This window comes from Agelaius phoeniceus, chromosome 1 (genome assembly GCF_051311805.1).
Source record: "Agelaius phoeniceus isolate bAgePho1 chromosome 1, bAgePho1.hap1, whole genome shotgun sequence".
Lineage (NCBI taxonomy): Eukaryota > Metazoa > Chordata > Aves > Passeriformes > Icteridae > Agelaius > Agelaius phoeniceus.
The window spans coordinates 22,384,007-22,398,979 of record NC_135265.1 but is presented as its reverse complement, the minus strand read 5'-3'; the positions used below and the strand labels follow the sequence as shown (position 1 = coordinate 22,398,979).

The 14,973-nt window shown below is 42.4% G+C and overlaps 1 protein-coding gene across 2 annotated transcripts in view; it reads right to left on the bottom strand.

Moving 5' to 3' along the window:
• ZNF804B (zinc finger protein 804B) overlaps positions 1-14,069 on the bottom strand; it is a 226,027-nt gene extending 211,958 nt beyond the window's left edge. Inside the window, exon 1 of one of the 2 annotated variants that reach the window (XM_054639562.2) lies at positions 13,713-14,069. In XM_054639562.2, the coding sequence (XP_054495537.2) occupies positions 13,713-14,069 (357 nt within the window). The remainder of the gene's footprint in view (positions 1-13,712) is intronic. The other variant, XM_077174704.1, reaches the window with a different exon arrangement.
• Positions 14,070-14,973: the final 904 nt, after the last annotated feature.

The following is a 14,973-nucleotide window of genomic DNA, read 5'->3' as shown; positions in this document are numbered from 1 at the left end:
CAAGTCCACTGGCATACCCACAGAAGTCATTTTCCTGGATTAGAACCACAATGGAAATATTTACCATCTTCAGGTAGGAGACCAAGACATCTCGATCTCTCACTGGCTGAATGGTGCCATCAAGAACATGACAGCAGTAAGACCTCCCAAAGGTGAATCCCTTTTGTCCAGCAAAGCACCAAGCTCAAAAGCTTCCCAGCAACCAGTGACCTGCAGTCACAGAGATTCCCACAGCATTCCTCCTGTGCACTCACCTGCAGGACTCAAACTGCACAGTGACTCTCTAGTCCTGTGAAGAAACGCATCTTATGTGGAAATAAATGCCAGCCCTCCTGTTTTATCAGAGGACAGGATCCCACTGAAGCCATTAAAGAGCAGGATTCTTCCCCAAGCAGCCTTACAGACAATGACTGTTGGCAAGTTTCTGGTATATATTATGTTAGAGAAAATTAACAGTATTGCAACACTGTAATTAAAGGAAAATAAGCAAACAGCAATCCCTAACAGGGCAGCTAAACATACAAATCCAGAAAATCCATTTTATATTAATAAAGGATAATGCATTAGATTTCAAATTAAACCTGAAAATGACACTTGTCCTTCATAAGAAACTGAATGGTGCCATCAAGAACATGACAGCAGTAAGACCTCTCAAAGGTGAATCCCTTTTGTCCAGCAAAGCACCAAGCTCAAAAGCTCACTTTACTAACCAGCTGAGGTTAACTGGTTAACTAGCCTAGTCACTCACTCAGGCACAAAAATTGTAACAGCAGAGAACTGGATATTAGTTTAATATTAAGGTATTAAGTTAATACTAGATTAGGATTAATATTAGCTAATATTGAGATATAGAGTGTGATCACTAATTCACATCTCAAGAATGCACTGCTCTGCATTTGTAATCCAGCAAAAGTTGCAACTGCTTTCTGAGGAGCTTTTTTTCTTCTGGAAAGATAAAAAGTAATTTTTCTGTGTATTTTAGTAAGATCTGGTTAATTTCAACCAGAAATCGGGATCCTAAAATTAAGTGGCCCCAATGTTACTTATGATGAGACTCTAAAATATCTAGTATAACACCATCATCCCACAGTGAATAACTCATAATTGTCCTTCTGAATGAACACCTACCTGCTATGAGGATAAGGAATGTAGCAGCAAGTTCTGAGTCAAACTGTGTTATCTCAGGGAAGTGTGCAAATCAAAGATGAGCTCCATAAAGAGAAAGGTGTTACATTAACTGCTTGAATACCTTTGCTATAGCAGTATGGTTTGTATTTAACCAGCATTGTTTGTGTTTCAGTAATCCAGAAAAGAGAGTCACTTTCTAGAGTCCAGCAAAAATAAACAAGGTTTTATGTTTAGAGCACAGTTGCATTTTCCTTCTAATTGAAATTCTGTGAACTGAATAACAGTGATGCTTCCACCCTGGAGGTCCTAGCAACTAGTATTCACTAACTTGAGCCACATTACTTACTAAACAAAATCTAAATAAAATCTCAGGACCAAATCCTGCTGGCATAAAACAGCCTTAGAAGATGTAATCAATTTAACAGATTGATTTACATAAGCTAAAATTACACCCTGAACAGTCGCTATGCATGTCTGCTTCCTGTGAATTTTAAGAACTCTTTAAGAAACCATAAAAAGTACTCCAAGAAGCTCATTATGATTCACCAATACTCTCTCATCTGCTCTTTGTCTTTGAAGTTTGCTGCCTGAATGGTGAAGCTGAACTTTCTCTCCTCCAGTCAGCATATGCATATCACATTTATTGGGAATGCTCCTGTCAGGAGCACAACACAGATTTGTAATGGGATTTGTGAGGAAACCCACCTGCTTCATCTGATCCAACCACCAGACTGCTGTCAGGAGATCCAGCCACTACCCTTCAATCTTCAGAAGTCCCAACACCCCAAGACATTGTCCCATTTTCTGCAGAGCTTGATGGAGCTGGAGCCCAGGCTGTATTTATTCTGGTAACTGAACACAGACATAGGCTCAAGCACTAGTGGTGCCATCATTTCTGATTTTTTCACAATGCTTCCCAACACAATTTTGACTTATGACACCCACCATTGTCTCAAAGCACAGTTACAGTTTTGGGAACAACAATGTCTGAGAGGTTTGCCCTGCAGGTGGCTAGCAGTTCCATACACGGGTAGGATTTCAAAGTCAGTTAAAAAAAAGGAGGCTTTTACCTGTCACTGAGCAGCTCATCAGTGCTGTTAAACTCTCTTGGAATTGAAACTGCAGCAATGTTAATGTTTCTGCCTTACCCTCGTTCCCAAACTCTCTCCAAGAAATGTTTGGGGCAGTGCTACTTGTTGAACAGCACATACTGGAAACAACACTCACAATTTCATTGTTTAGCTGATTAAGCTCCAATGCCTGGCACAGTCCCTGGTGTTGTTTACTAATGCACACACACTGCCTTTGAGGATCTGAGCCTCAGTGCTTTCTGTAGCAAACCCATTTACTTTGCAATTAACCTCCCTGTTCACATTTACTATCCCCCTTCGGTCCCTCTCACCAATCACTTCTGAAAGCAGTCCTCTCCACGCCTGCCAGCTGTAATGCCCACAGTCCTTGTTCACTGTCCTTCAGAGCAGAGGCAAGGATTCACATTTTTGCTGTTTGCTCTCCTCACTGTGAAGTAGTGTACAATTGCAGTACTAAATCAATGTATTTGAGGGCTCTTCTTAATATGCAGATCTTATCAAAATATATTAGTACCATCAAGTAGAAAATTGACACCATTATGTTTCTTCAGGTACCACATATCCTTTTTAACTCCATGAGAGACTTGAACCCTACAATTTATCCTATAGTATGCTGTAATCAGAAGCATCAATCTTTTTAAGGCTGTCTAATGTCTAATGCCTGCAGTCACCATCCTTATTAGCCAGAGGTTAGAAGAATAAACATAGAGAAGTCCTCTTACAATGATAAAAAGGAACATTTTCTTTCTAATCATATAACTTGAGCAGACATGCCTTTTTCTGTTGGAAGAGGCTCAGAAGTCTTTGAGTATTTAAAACACTTCAGCATAAGGTGCTACAATTACTTAATCAGATATTACTCTTAAAAGGCCATCAGGAAGCTCGTTATGGTTTCTATAATGGCTCCCAGGCGAGCAGAAGGTCAAGATCTGAACTTTACCTGAGCAGACATAGGAAGAAAGGCTGTCAGTGATTCATCAGTTCATGGTGATCTCACATGCTGATTATTTTACTATGCTTGGGGGCATGGTTTGGGGTAGCATGGGGTTGCTGAGTTTGGGATTTTTTTTTTTTTTTAATTGAAATTTACTGCCTGGTACAGTAATAAATCACAGCAGTTAAAATAGCTTTTTTAAAATTATATATTTCAAGCACTTTTTGAATCATAATTTTGTTCTTCAAACAGTGCTAGTCAGAACATCAGGGAAAAATATTACTACGAGACATGTTTTGGGAAATATTTGGGATAAGGAACTGTATTTCAGTAGAGGGAAAAGGTGTTCAATGTCCTTATTACTGAAGTTTACAGATGAACTTCAGATTTAAAAAGAAAGGTCTTGAAAACTGTTCATCTACTGGGATGTTTCTAAGTGTACATAATCAGTAATCCTCATTTGCTATAGCTTAAAAAGCAAGTCTTCGAGAACACACAGTGGAAACAAAACATTTTTGCTGTAGATTTTAAGCACATTTTTCTACCTTTGGTTTTTATTGACTGTGAAGATTATGCAAGCTCTGTTAAGTCATTCTGTAAACTTGTTTAAATCCCTTTCAAGGAAAGGAATTTTCTAACTTCTTCCAATTTGCTGTTTATAATGGTCTTTACTGATGAAAGCTGTCATATATGCAAATCAACATAAATATTTAAAGGCTGATTCCACAACCCACAGAAATCAAATTCAATCACCTGAAACCTCAGTGATTCTGTAAGGTGAAGAAATAACAATATAAACAGCAGATAGCTGTCAAAAGAAAGAAAAAAGAACTCAATGAATTTATTTTCTCTATTATTCTTTCCCCATTAAAAGCAATAACATGGCATATGGATACAACCTTCTATTTCAAGTCATCATATCTTCTTTATATAATAAAAAGCCCAGTGCAAAGATTTATTAATGTAGCCAAAATGAAAGGCATACCTTTATCCACCAAGTGTTATCATCTTCAAATAAGACATGTCCTCTAGGGAATAAATTTGAAGGTCATTTTCTATTCATTTTTTGGGAAGGGTTTACTTTTGAGATAAATAACCAGAATATTAGATCTCTATTTTGGAAGTTTAACTTATAAAAGATGCTTATTATAATGCTAAGCAATAAAACATATCTATTGTGCAGTATATATACACAATAAGAATCTCCTGTTGCACATGGTATAGAATACACTGATTATAAATAGGTCTTCAGCAGAAGATGAACAAAGTATAAAATCAGCAAGTTTATATATTCAATACTTATTGCAATGTAATTTTTGGTTTATAGGATATGAATACATCTGCATCAAAGAACACATATCTGTGATTTTTCCATTATTAGTCATCACAAAAATTTATCACTCACTCCCAGAAAAAGAGCTTTTTAAAAGTGATACTTCTTTGTGAATAAGCAGTGTCTCCAACATTGCCTCTCCTTATATTGCCTCTTTTCCATATTTAATAGCCAAGGATGCATTTACCATTCAAATGAAAATTGAAATCTTTGTATGGAGTATCAACCTGATTTTTCTTCATTTCTCTGACTAAATTATTGTTTCATATGGGTTTTGCTATCTTCTCTTTAAAGTGAAGTATGTGTAAATTGAAACATTACAAAAGGGAAAAAATGCCTGTAGATGTATACAACCAAGCAGCCTTGGACTTCTATACAGGAAGAGCAGTAGTACAGCTTTGTAAGGACAGCAGTTAAGCATTCAGACAGCTTGGAGAAGCTGCATATGTACTCAGTGACATTTATGGGATGTTTATTTATTATTTGGTACACACAAACTGCTTGCATGCACATCACCTTGTGAGTTTGTTCCCTCTGGGGACCTACACGATGATGTTTTTTCGTTTCTTGTCCTGAACTAGTCCTCAATAGCTGTGGGGCAGATGCTGATCCGTGTCCATCAGACCAGGCAGCCACTCCCCATGTTGAGACACCTCATGCCTCAGCCGCTGTTTGGCACAGACCTGCGGCCACGTGGGTGGTGGGAATCCTGGATTTTGTGTTCCTACACCATAATTCCTCCCAGCACAGAGGAGCCATCAGTGGAAGTCAGCAGGGCCTTTCCCAGGCTGAGGAATCCTTGTTATCATCCAGGCCACCGACCACTGGCCTCAGCCAGCATTTGGACCCAACGTTCACCAAGCAACCAAGCCAGGATCCTGCAGAGTCATTCTCTGTCTACCTGCAATGCATCACCAGAAGCTTCTTGCAATCAAAGACTGCTCAAGGGCAGGCTCAATACATCAAGATCATAACTGAGTTTTTTAGTGTCTAACAAAGGGTGGCATAAATATACACATTCTGCTTCTTCTTAGGTCTCCCAGTAAAGTCCATGGTCAGAGTTTACACACCTCACAGAAGTCATATTTAAACTGAAAATGTAATGATTAGCACAGAAAAATGAAGATTGGTTTAGATGAACAACTTGTACTGGTTACTTCTGGAACCCATAAAACTAATAAAATTAGAGCTATAAATATCTGAATATGAAAACTTTTCTTTGAAAAAAATACTTAGAGCACCTTAATAACTATTAGAATTCGCATTTCTAGCAGACCCTCTGATCATAGTATTCATACAGATTTCAGTTATAATTTTAACCCCAAAATATAATCTAGAAAATATTTTGCTATCAAAGGGTGTATTTTAGGGAATTCTCTTCTTACACTTTCTAATCTAGTTTCTCAAGCCTTCCTCACATGTTGCAGTCTAAGTTGGAAATGAAGGCTACAGATTTACAGCTGATTACAACTGACAGTGTTCTCAAAGACACCAAATACAGCTCTCCAGTTCAGTCTGAGCAGAATATTGATAGAATATTTCTGTTGACACAAAAGCACTAAATCTGTTTTAGAATATGTTCCAGGGAAAACATCAATTGAAAAATTGATATCAACTAGAGTTGATTAATGTATGAATTGTTTCAGAACTGTATGCAATCCCCCAGCTATAGTTCTATTTCTTTAGTTGAAACAACTTGCCAATTATCATTATGCATAACTATGAAACTGGGACAAAATTTTGATGATGTTTACATCTTATCTAGTATGCACATAAATTTAGTCTAGTATTTAAAAAAAAAAAGAAAAAAGAAAAACCTGTCATTAAAGTGCCTTATGACTGGGCACAGAACAATACATTCTGCACAGTGAAGAGCATCTTCAGGTGTGTGTACCTACCCCATGACTAATCTTGATACTTGAGCCCTGCAGCTGATTGTACAAGACAAGCAGTAATGTGTGCCCACACAAAATACAGAAATCCAGGGCTGAACTTTAGATATCTGGCTCTAATATTGCAGTAGCCATATCACCTATGCAGATTATCAACATAAACCAAATCATTTTAGTACTCTTCATTCAGAGTTTGGCAGGTTCAAAGGCTAAGAGCAGAGCAGGTTGAATCTTCAGAAAACAGTGCTTACAACTGTCAGTGTGGATGCTAAAAAGTTCTTTTAAAGGGTCCTCTTACTGCTATTCAGATATGTTCATATGCATAGACTGCTGCACGCACATGTGTTTACAAAATGGCTAATTCTCCAATGAACATTTAATTCTTGGGAGGGTCAAACTGGATTTCAATGCTACTGCATGTTATGTTGGGAATTCTGGTTCCTGCAAGTGCATGCATGTATCTGTGCTTCTTTTTAACATTAACTTGATGTTAATAAATTTAATAAATTTAAATTGATCTTTTACGCAAGTTATTCCTAATCCATTTTTTTACCATGGTAGGTGCACAAAACTTAGATAGTGAGATCCTAACTCTTGAACTCTAAAACTGGGTCTACAGCTTCTGCTCTGTTTTGTAATAAATGTGATACACTGTTTTTCATGGATAGACACATAAAGCAGTAAAACTAAACCTTTCACAGTGTAGCACATTGGGATTTTAAAATTAAAGCACTTCAACATGCAGATAAAAATATTTTGAATGTCTTTTTTTTTTTTTTCCACAGAAAAGTCAACATATTCCCTAGGACAAGTGAGTAAAAAATTGCAGGTAATGATTGAGTCTTCTAAAGTGATCAGTTGTGACATAATAAAAAGACTTATCAAAGATTCTTCATGTTAAATGCAAAAATAAAAACAATAAAACAAAAAACAAACAAAAAAAAAACAAAGTGAAACAACAACAACAAAAAAAAAAAAAAACTCAAACCAAACCAACCAAACAAAAAAAAAAACCCAAAAAAACAAAAACACAAAAAACCCAAAACAAAACAAAATCCGCCCACAAAAACAACCAAAAAAAAAAACCAACACAAAAACACACACACACATGAAAAAAATGCTCAAACTAAAAAGCCCCAAGCCTTGCAACCCAAGGCTATACAATGCACCAGAAAAACTCAAGGAGGGGAAAATGCCTACATTCTGGCCAGCCTTTAAAAGCTTTCTTTTCCTTCTCCCTTTAGGTGTTTTTTTACAGGGGACTTTTGCAAAACTTTGATAGGGAATAAGTAGATTCAGATGATGAGATTTATTTTTTTTTACCACAGTTTTCTTTTCAAGGAATCTAATCTCACATGCAAGCATTTGCATAACTGAGGTTACTCAGTTTATTTACTTGTAAACTTGTCGAAACAAAGCATTCATTTAGACAGAAGGAACTGGAGCATCCTCCCCAGCAAAGCCAGGCAAGTGCATACCATGGACACCACACATGGGGAAGAGTCCAGAAAACAGGGCTGAACAGGCAGAGGAACAGCCCTTGATGCTTAGAGCCTGGGTAGCTCAAACCACCATCCAAGGGAGCACCTGTTTCACAATCACTAGGTCTCTACATTCATTTTCAAATTTGTACACAGTTCTGAATTTAAAAAAATAAATAAAATAAGAAAACTCACTAAACTGCTCTGGGTGAGTAAAATGCATATGAACTGAAAGTGAGAATGTAAATGGATGTAATGGCAATAATTCTGGAACTAATGGACAAACAAGCATTGCCAAATGCAAAATAACAGAGAATTGATCTGGGTTTACAAACTCAGTTGAGGGACCAATAAAAATATTAGACTGCTGGAAAGGTGCTGTCAGACATAAAGCACCTGTTTAACATTATTGCTAATCGTGGGTGAAGGAAATGGCCCCAGCAGAAATTGGTTGAAGATGATTAAATTTAATTGCAATGCTACATACAAAGTGCTACCCACTCACTGAATTAGAATCAAAATTGCTCAGAAGTGATAGATTCCACAAAAACCCGGTTTAATACAAGTCATGAGCAGCAAGGTTGCATGTGGCACAAAGCACATTCCCATTTTCTGAAAGTTCTTTCTGCCTCTCACATGTTGCAGAATTGCACAAAAAGCACCATAATAGGAACCATGAAATCAGGAAATAAGGTCACTGTAAGGTGCAATGTGGGCTGCAGGAATGCTCATATTCTCCAGCACAGTGGAGACAGGAGGGCTGGTAGGAAACACACTCAGCCCACTCTGAGACACAAAGTGCCAGGAATCAATGAGATCAGAAACAGTTAGCAGGAGTGCCTGCCCTTGGTTTGTGTAAGGCAGATACCTCTGTGAGCCAGCTCCAAGCCTTCAGAAGAGTGCACAGAATCCCCCCTGGCAGGCAGCCACTGTTGCTGGAGGCAGCTGCCAGAGACTTTTGGCACAGAAAAGTGAAAGTACAATTTTCCATCTTCTTTACGATTTCTCCCTTTTTTCCTTTCCACAAAATTTGTTAGTGCAGTTGGGGTTTTTCCCCCTTTCCTTTTGTAGGACTATTTATTAGTTGCTGGTTTATTATCAGCCCCTTTAGACTCTATTTCCTAACTTAAATGTTACTTTTCATGCATTTTCCTTGTAATGCTGCAGCATGCCCTTCCTCTCTGCTTTCAGTGCTGTTGAGAGTGCAGTCACAGTGCTAAAGGATGCAGTCAGAAATGCACAAGTTTTTTGGTCTTCCAGTAAGCACCCAGGTATATGATGGCTCCTCCTTTAACCTGCTGCCACCTAAGCCATATTTCACATGGTACACATACACCATGTCTAGCCTTTAAATTGCTTTCTGACAACTGTGCCTGGGACGTGTTTGCCACCGGCTGGTGGCAAATACAATACTGTCACTTTGTGGTAGGCTTGGCTATGCCTGTGTTTCTAGCATTGATCTCAGGCAGACAGAGATAGCTTGCCCATGCCATGTCCCTCCTGTTCTCTATTTACAGTCATTCAGTCCTCAGGCTCACTTAAGTTTTCAAAGTTTCCAAGTGCCTTGTGTTGTTGCCTGCTTCAGAGAGTGCTAAGGTGCTAGTCAGTCCTGGTTATATTTGCTGTAGTGCTAAAACAGCTTGCTTATGGCTCAGTATTTACTAAACCATCATTATTTCCAAGTACCTGCAATGTACTTAATTAGAACTGCTGGAGCAGCCTCTGGACATGGGGTGAGAGCTGTGCTTTTTTAAAGGTACTCTGTGTAACAGAAAAGCCTTTCCTGCCCCCAACAACCCAAAGAACTCAGGCAAGCACCGAGTGCAATGGAGCAGCTGCTTGACAGCTTTATTTGAAAACAGCTTAGAGAAGTACATGAAAAATACTGTATTCAGCTGAAGCTGCAGGGAACAACGGAAGAAAAATAATTAGCCAAGTCAGAAATTGGCTAAGGCACTGTGTCTTCTGAGCTTTCTATTTCCTTCAAAATACAAGGGGATCTTTAAATACTGAGTAGTAAACGAGACTTTGTTTATATCTTATCTTAAAAAGCCACAGGAAGAACAGTGTACCCTAATAACATCCTTGGCTTAGAAATTATTCAGAAGCAAGGGGGCCATCTGCTGAATTCCCAGTACCATTTTCTGCTGCATCCTGGAAGTTTCTTTAAAAGTTTTGCAGGCAAGTCCTTTTCAGTGCCAGCTTTGCCACGCTTGTGAAGCATGGCAGTAAATCTCTGAGCAGGTTGGGCTGCGGGTGAGTGTGACAGTGTTATCTATCATGCCTTCAAAAAGCAAAACCGGTACACTGATCAATGTAATCTATTCAGGACTCAAAAATCCTATCATCACTCTGAAGTGTAAGTAATATCTCTGGATCATAATGAATTTCCTTAAACAGCAATTTTCAGAGACAGAAAATTTGCTCATAATATGCTCCTGAATATAACTTTTCGCATAAAATATAAAAGCTTAAAGCACAGAATCAGCTGTGTTTTAAAATGATCAGCTTCTTTCATTGGCTTACTGTCCATTATCCTCAGTAATGTTGGCCTCATGTTCAAACTCAGCATTTCCTTCCCCATGTAACTCCATCAGACTCCACTGATAAAGGATTTACTGGTGACTGCTTCTAATTCTACTCTTTCTGAATTCATCACTACTAACTTCACGATATTCACAGCTAGTCCCTTCTCCAATATGTAAAAATGGGCAAAGCCAAAGTTAAACTTTTAAAGGATTTTATGACAGCATCACGACAAATTCATTACATACCCAAAGTGTGTTATCCTTGTAGTTCTGTGTATCTTGTTCTCGTTCAAACTGCTACAGCTAAAGGTCTCTCTGCATACCAGGAAGAAGGACCAGAATTGTTTCTGGTACAATAATAGCAAAGCATGCTAAATAAATACTACATAAACACCCAGACTGAAAAAATCCTTGTTCATAAAACCATGAAATTTGATAAAGGTATTTAAAATATTCACCACTTTTCTCATTTCTCAAAGCATAGCCTTAAGTCCACTGACATTTCATGGTCTGTTAATACAGAATACTTTAAATATAGAAAGGTACATATTATCCATTAAAGGCTACATAGACTCATGCATAAGATCACTCATAGTGTACAAACAGAAGATTGTTTAATGGTACAAATGATAAAATCAAATCTTCAAGGCTGCTTCCAATTCAACATTTTAAAAATGACTGCAAGACATAACTTGTACCTTTCAAATTTATAATCAGGAGGGTTGAATAAAAGCACAGCACATGGAATACAAATAAATGCCACTTGCCTAAGACTTCCTTCTTAAGGAAGTGGTCCCAAGTTTAACTCAATAGTTGGAGAGTTTGTTTGCATTGTGTGGGGCATTTTTTCATGTTTAAAACAATTTTACTACCTCAGTCAATACTAAATCTCAATATGCATGACTCCCACACCATAATGAACAATGTATCCAGGTGATGTTTTTTGCTATTCACTGTAACCAACTTTATGCACACTGATAAGGAAGAGGGATATGGTCTGGAAAGTTATAAATTTGTAGACACATGCAGATTACTCACTGCTTTCAGTATTTAATAGCAAGCTATTATCCTCTGTGCCAACTGAGCATCCTTTATTTATCTCCTAAAATCTGAACTTCCGTATCAAAATATGAAAATAGCCTATATAAACAAATAGTAAATTCAAAATATCGAACACATGAAAAAGTTACACATGAAAATGCTACAGTTACCCAGCATTAATAAAACTTTATCAGGCACCTTTACTCCCATGAGCTGTCCAACACTCCCTCTTCAAAGGGCTTAGCCAATGACCTCAAAAGCCTGACTAGCTTCAAAGAGTTGCCACTAAAAAAGGCAGAAGAAAACAAAGAATAAATTTTTAAAAAGCAAATATATGTAGAGAAGTAAATTTTTTCCCTCAAGAATTCAGAATGAAAGCTAAGGATTGCTAAAATTCAGTCCTTTCTGTAGAAATGGCCCCAAAACATATAAAACAGCAACTCCTGGTAATACAAATTTAGGAAACAAGATGTTCTGTCTTAGTAAAAAGTAATACAAAGTGCCCTTGCTACTTTTTTCAAACTTTGGAAAAATCACATGAAAGAGCATTTCTTTACAGTGAAAGAGACTTGAGATTAATTTTCAACTTCATAGCTTTTTTCCTTTTCCACTAAACCCTAGATGGTTGGCTTAAGACTAAGATGGTTCAATTTAAAACAAAATCCTTTTTAAAAAAATACACCTTTAAAGAATAAGGAACATGAATTTTCATTGGTCTTCTTCTCTGTTACTTACATACTAACAAAAATTGCTCCTACCTGGTAGCAGGACTATGACTATTTCTTAGTGGACCTGTGTTGAAAATGATGATTTGTTAGTGGAGTCAGACAAATTTATTTCATGAAGTATTTAGATGGAGAGGAGTGGTGTGCATATTCACTAGGCAGTTAAAAAGGGAAAGAAATTTGAAAGTGAAGGATTTGGAACATAATATTCAGAGAGTAGTATCTTCCCAGGCTTCTGATACTACTCAACTTGAATATGAGTTGTTTGAATTCAGCTAAATCAGAAGTATTTACAATCAAGCTTGTTCCCATTTTACATCTTTGAGATCTTTTTTCCATTTGACCTAATTTCAAACAGAGATCTCAGTAAATGTTGCCTGCATTTCTGGGGTTCCACACATGCAAGTGGAAAGTGGATGAGCTCCATGGGTCAAAGAAGACAAGCACAGCTCAGCCAATGACTGATCGATGGTATGGGTGAACTGCGGCGCAGTTGTGTGACACTGCACACGACAGGCACAGCAGCACAAGGGAAGAACTCGCAGGCGCTCTATGAGAGTGCTAGTGCACAACACAGAAGGGATTTTGGAAGCATAGTGAAATATGTGTCATTTTTGTTCATTGGAAGTCAAGAAAGAGAAAGCAGACTTCAGTTCCCGTAAGGTATTTCGGGTGCAGGTGTGTTGCGAGGCACAACCTGGCATTGCCGAAGCTCAGGGAACCCCACCAGTGGGCTCAGGCTGTCCCTTGCACGGGTGTGCAAGGCAGGCTGGGTGGATGGCAGGTCCGTACCCCTCCGTGTGTCACACACCGACACCCGGCACGGTGACAGGGAAAGTTCGGTGGCGACCACGGGGGCGCTTACGGTGCCACAGCCACGGCGGAGCGGCGGAGAGAGGCAGGGGGGCATCGCCGCCGCCTGGGCACCTGCGCGCTGCCCCCGGCACCCGCTGCCCCCGGCAGCACAGGACTCCCGCTCGCCCCTGCGAAACGCCTGTAGCGACTCACGGACACCGTCTAGGGTAGCTCGACGGGTCTGCGGTCTCCGCAGGACCCCCCAAACTTCACGCGTGCTCTACCTAGACGTCGGTCTAGACAGTTAGTTCACAACGCGCCTTAGACAAACTCGCGAGTGCATTTTTTGGCACACGAATCCACGAGAGCGATCGCTTCCCTCCTCCGCCGCGTCAAAACCTTGGACAAGGTACTAAACCGCGACACCTGGAGCCGACACGGCGCCTTCCCCTCTACCAGCCTCCAACTTCTCACCAAAGCGTCAGAAATTAACCTCTCCCTGGGCACGAGCCCGAGACGCGGTCCACGGATAACCCCAGCGAAGCCGTGGCCCCCCCGCCCCACTGCCGAACGCCAGCACCGCCCCCAGCCCCGTCCCCGCGGCCACTCGCTGGCAGCCGACGGAGAAACTTTTCCGAGCCGCCCGGCGAGGCAGCGCCCACGCCGGGGCCCCGCAGAGCGGGACCGAACCGGCGCCCACGCCCCGCGCCCCCCGCAGCCGCGCCGGCCGCCCCCAGCGTGGGCATCGCCCGCACCGCTCCTACCGTGCGGGGGGCAAGTGAGGGAGGGGGCGAGGAGGTGGCAGTTACCGGCGAGCGAGCGCCCTTCTTGCAGAGCGGTCCCCTGAAGACGCCTTTGATGCCGCGGTAGTGCCCGTTGCTGAGGTGCCGGGAGCTGATGACCAGGTAGCACGCCATCCGGGCCCCCCGGGCGGGCGGGCGCGGGGCGGGAGGGCAGCCCGGCTCCTCCGCGGCGGCGGTGCGACCTCCGCCGGAGCAGAAGCCCGCATGAAGGAGCGGGCGGGACCGCAGCAGCGATCTCCCTGCTCCCGTCTCATCCAGCGCCCGGGTGAGCGCTGCCAGCAGCAGGATGCACTGAAGGCGGCGGCAGCCAGAGCACATCTGAGAGAGCGCGGAGGCCAGTCCGCATGCTGCTCCGCGGGTGGGAGACGGGCCGGCGAGAAGAAGGGCAGAGCGCAACTTGCACAGTCCGCCGCTGCTACGGCCCTTCCTCCTCTCCCTCCTCCCGCTCCTGCTCAGACCAGGCCACCCGCAGCCGACATCCGGAGGGGAGTTTCTCCGCGGCAGCTGGAGCGGCGGCTGCTCCCCATGGCTGTCCCCAGCGCCGGGCTGGGCGGTGGATGCAGCCGGCACCGTCCCCGCTGCTCCCGCACGGCCGCCGCAGTCGGCGCTGCGCCTCGCTCACCTCCGCCGGCGGGGGGGGGAGGCGGTGCGAGGGGGGCGGAGGAGGGGTAGGGCCGGAGCGGGGGCGGCGGCGGCTGGGAGGACATTGCCCCTCGCCGCCTCGGGGAGGGGAGCAACGCCGGCACCCCGGGCGGAGCGGCCGGGAACGTGGGGGAAGGCAGCGGGGCGCTCTGACCGCCCTCCTTCTCTTCGCCCAACTTTCCCGTCCTTGATGTCGGCTGGTAACGTCCCTTCCCCGCCCGCCTCCGGCTGCGCTCCCACCTGTCCCTGGCATCCCCTGACCCTCCTTCCCCTCCGCTGTCCCGTGGGCCGTCCCGGGCCGGGGACGTGAACGCCACGGGCACTCAGCATCCAGGCGCGGTGCCGGGAAGCGCCGCCGCGCCGGGCGGGAGCCCGGGCTGGCCCCGGACTGCGGCGGGGCTGCGCGCAGCTGCCCGGCTGCCTGGACCCGGCTCCATCGAACCACCTGAAAGCGCGTGAATTTAGGTGCGCGGCGTCATTTACCACCTCCATGAATTACACAGAATCGCAGGTATGAAATTCTTCCCCCAGTAAATAGCTGGAACAGGTTGTTCCTCTCCCCTTCTGCAAGACGGAGGTG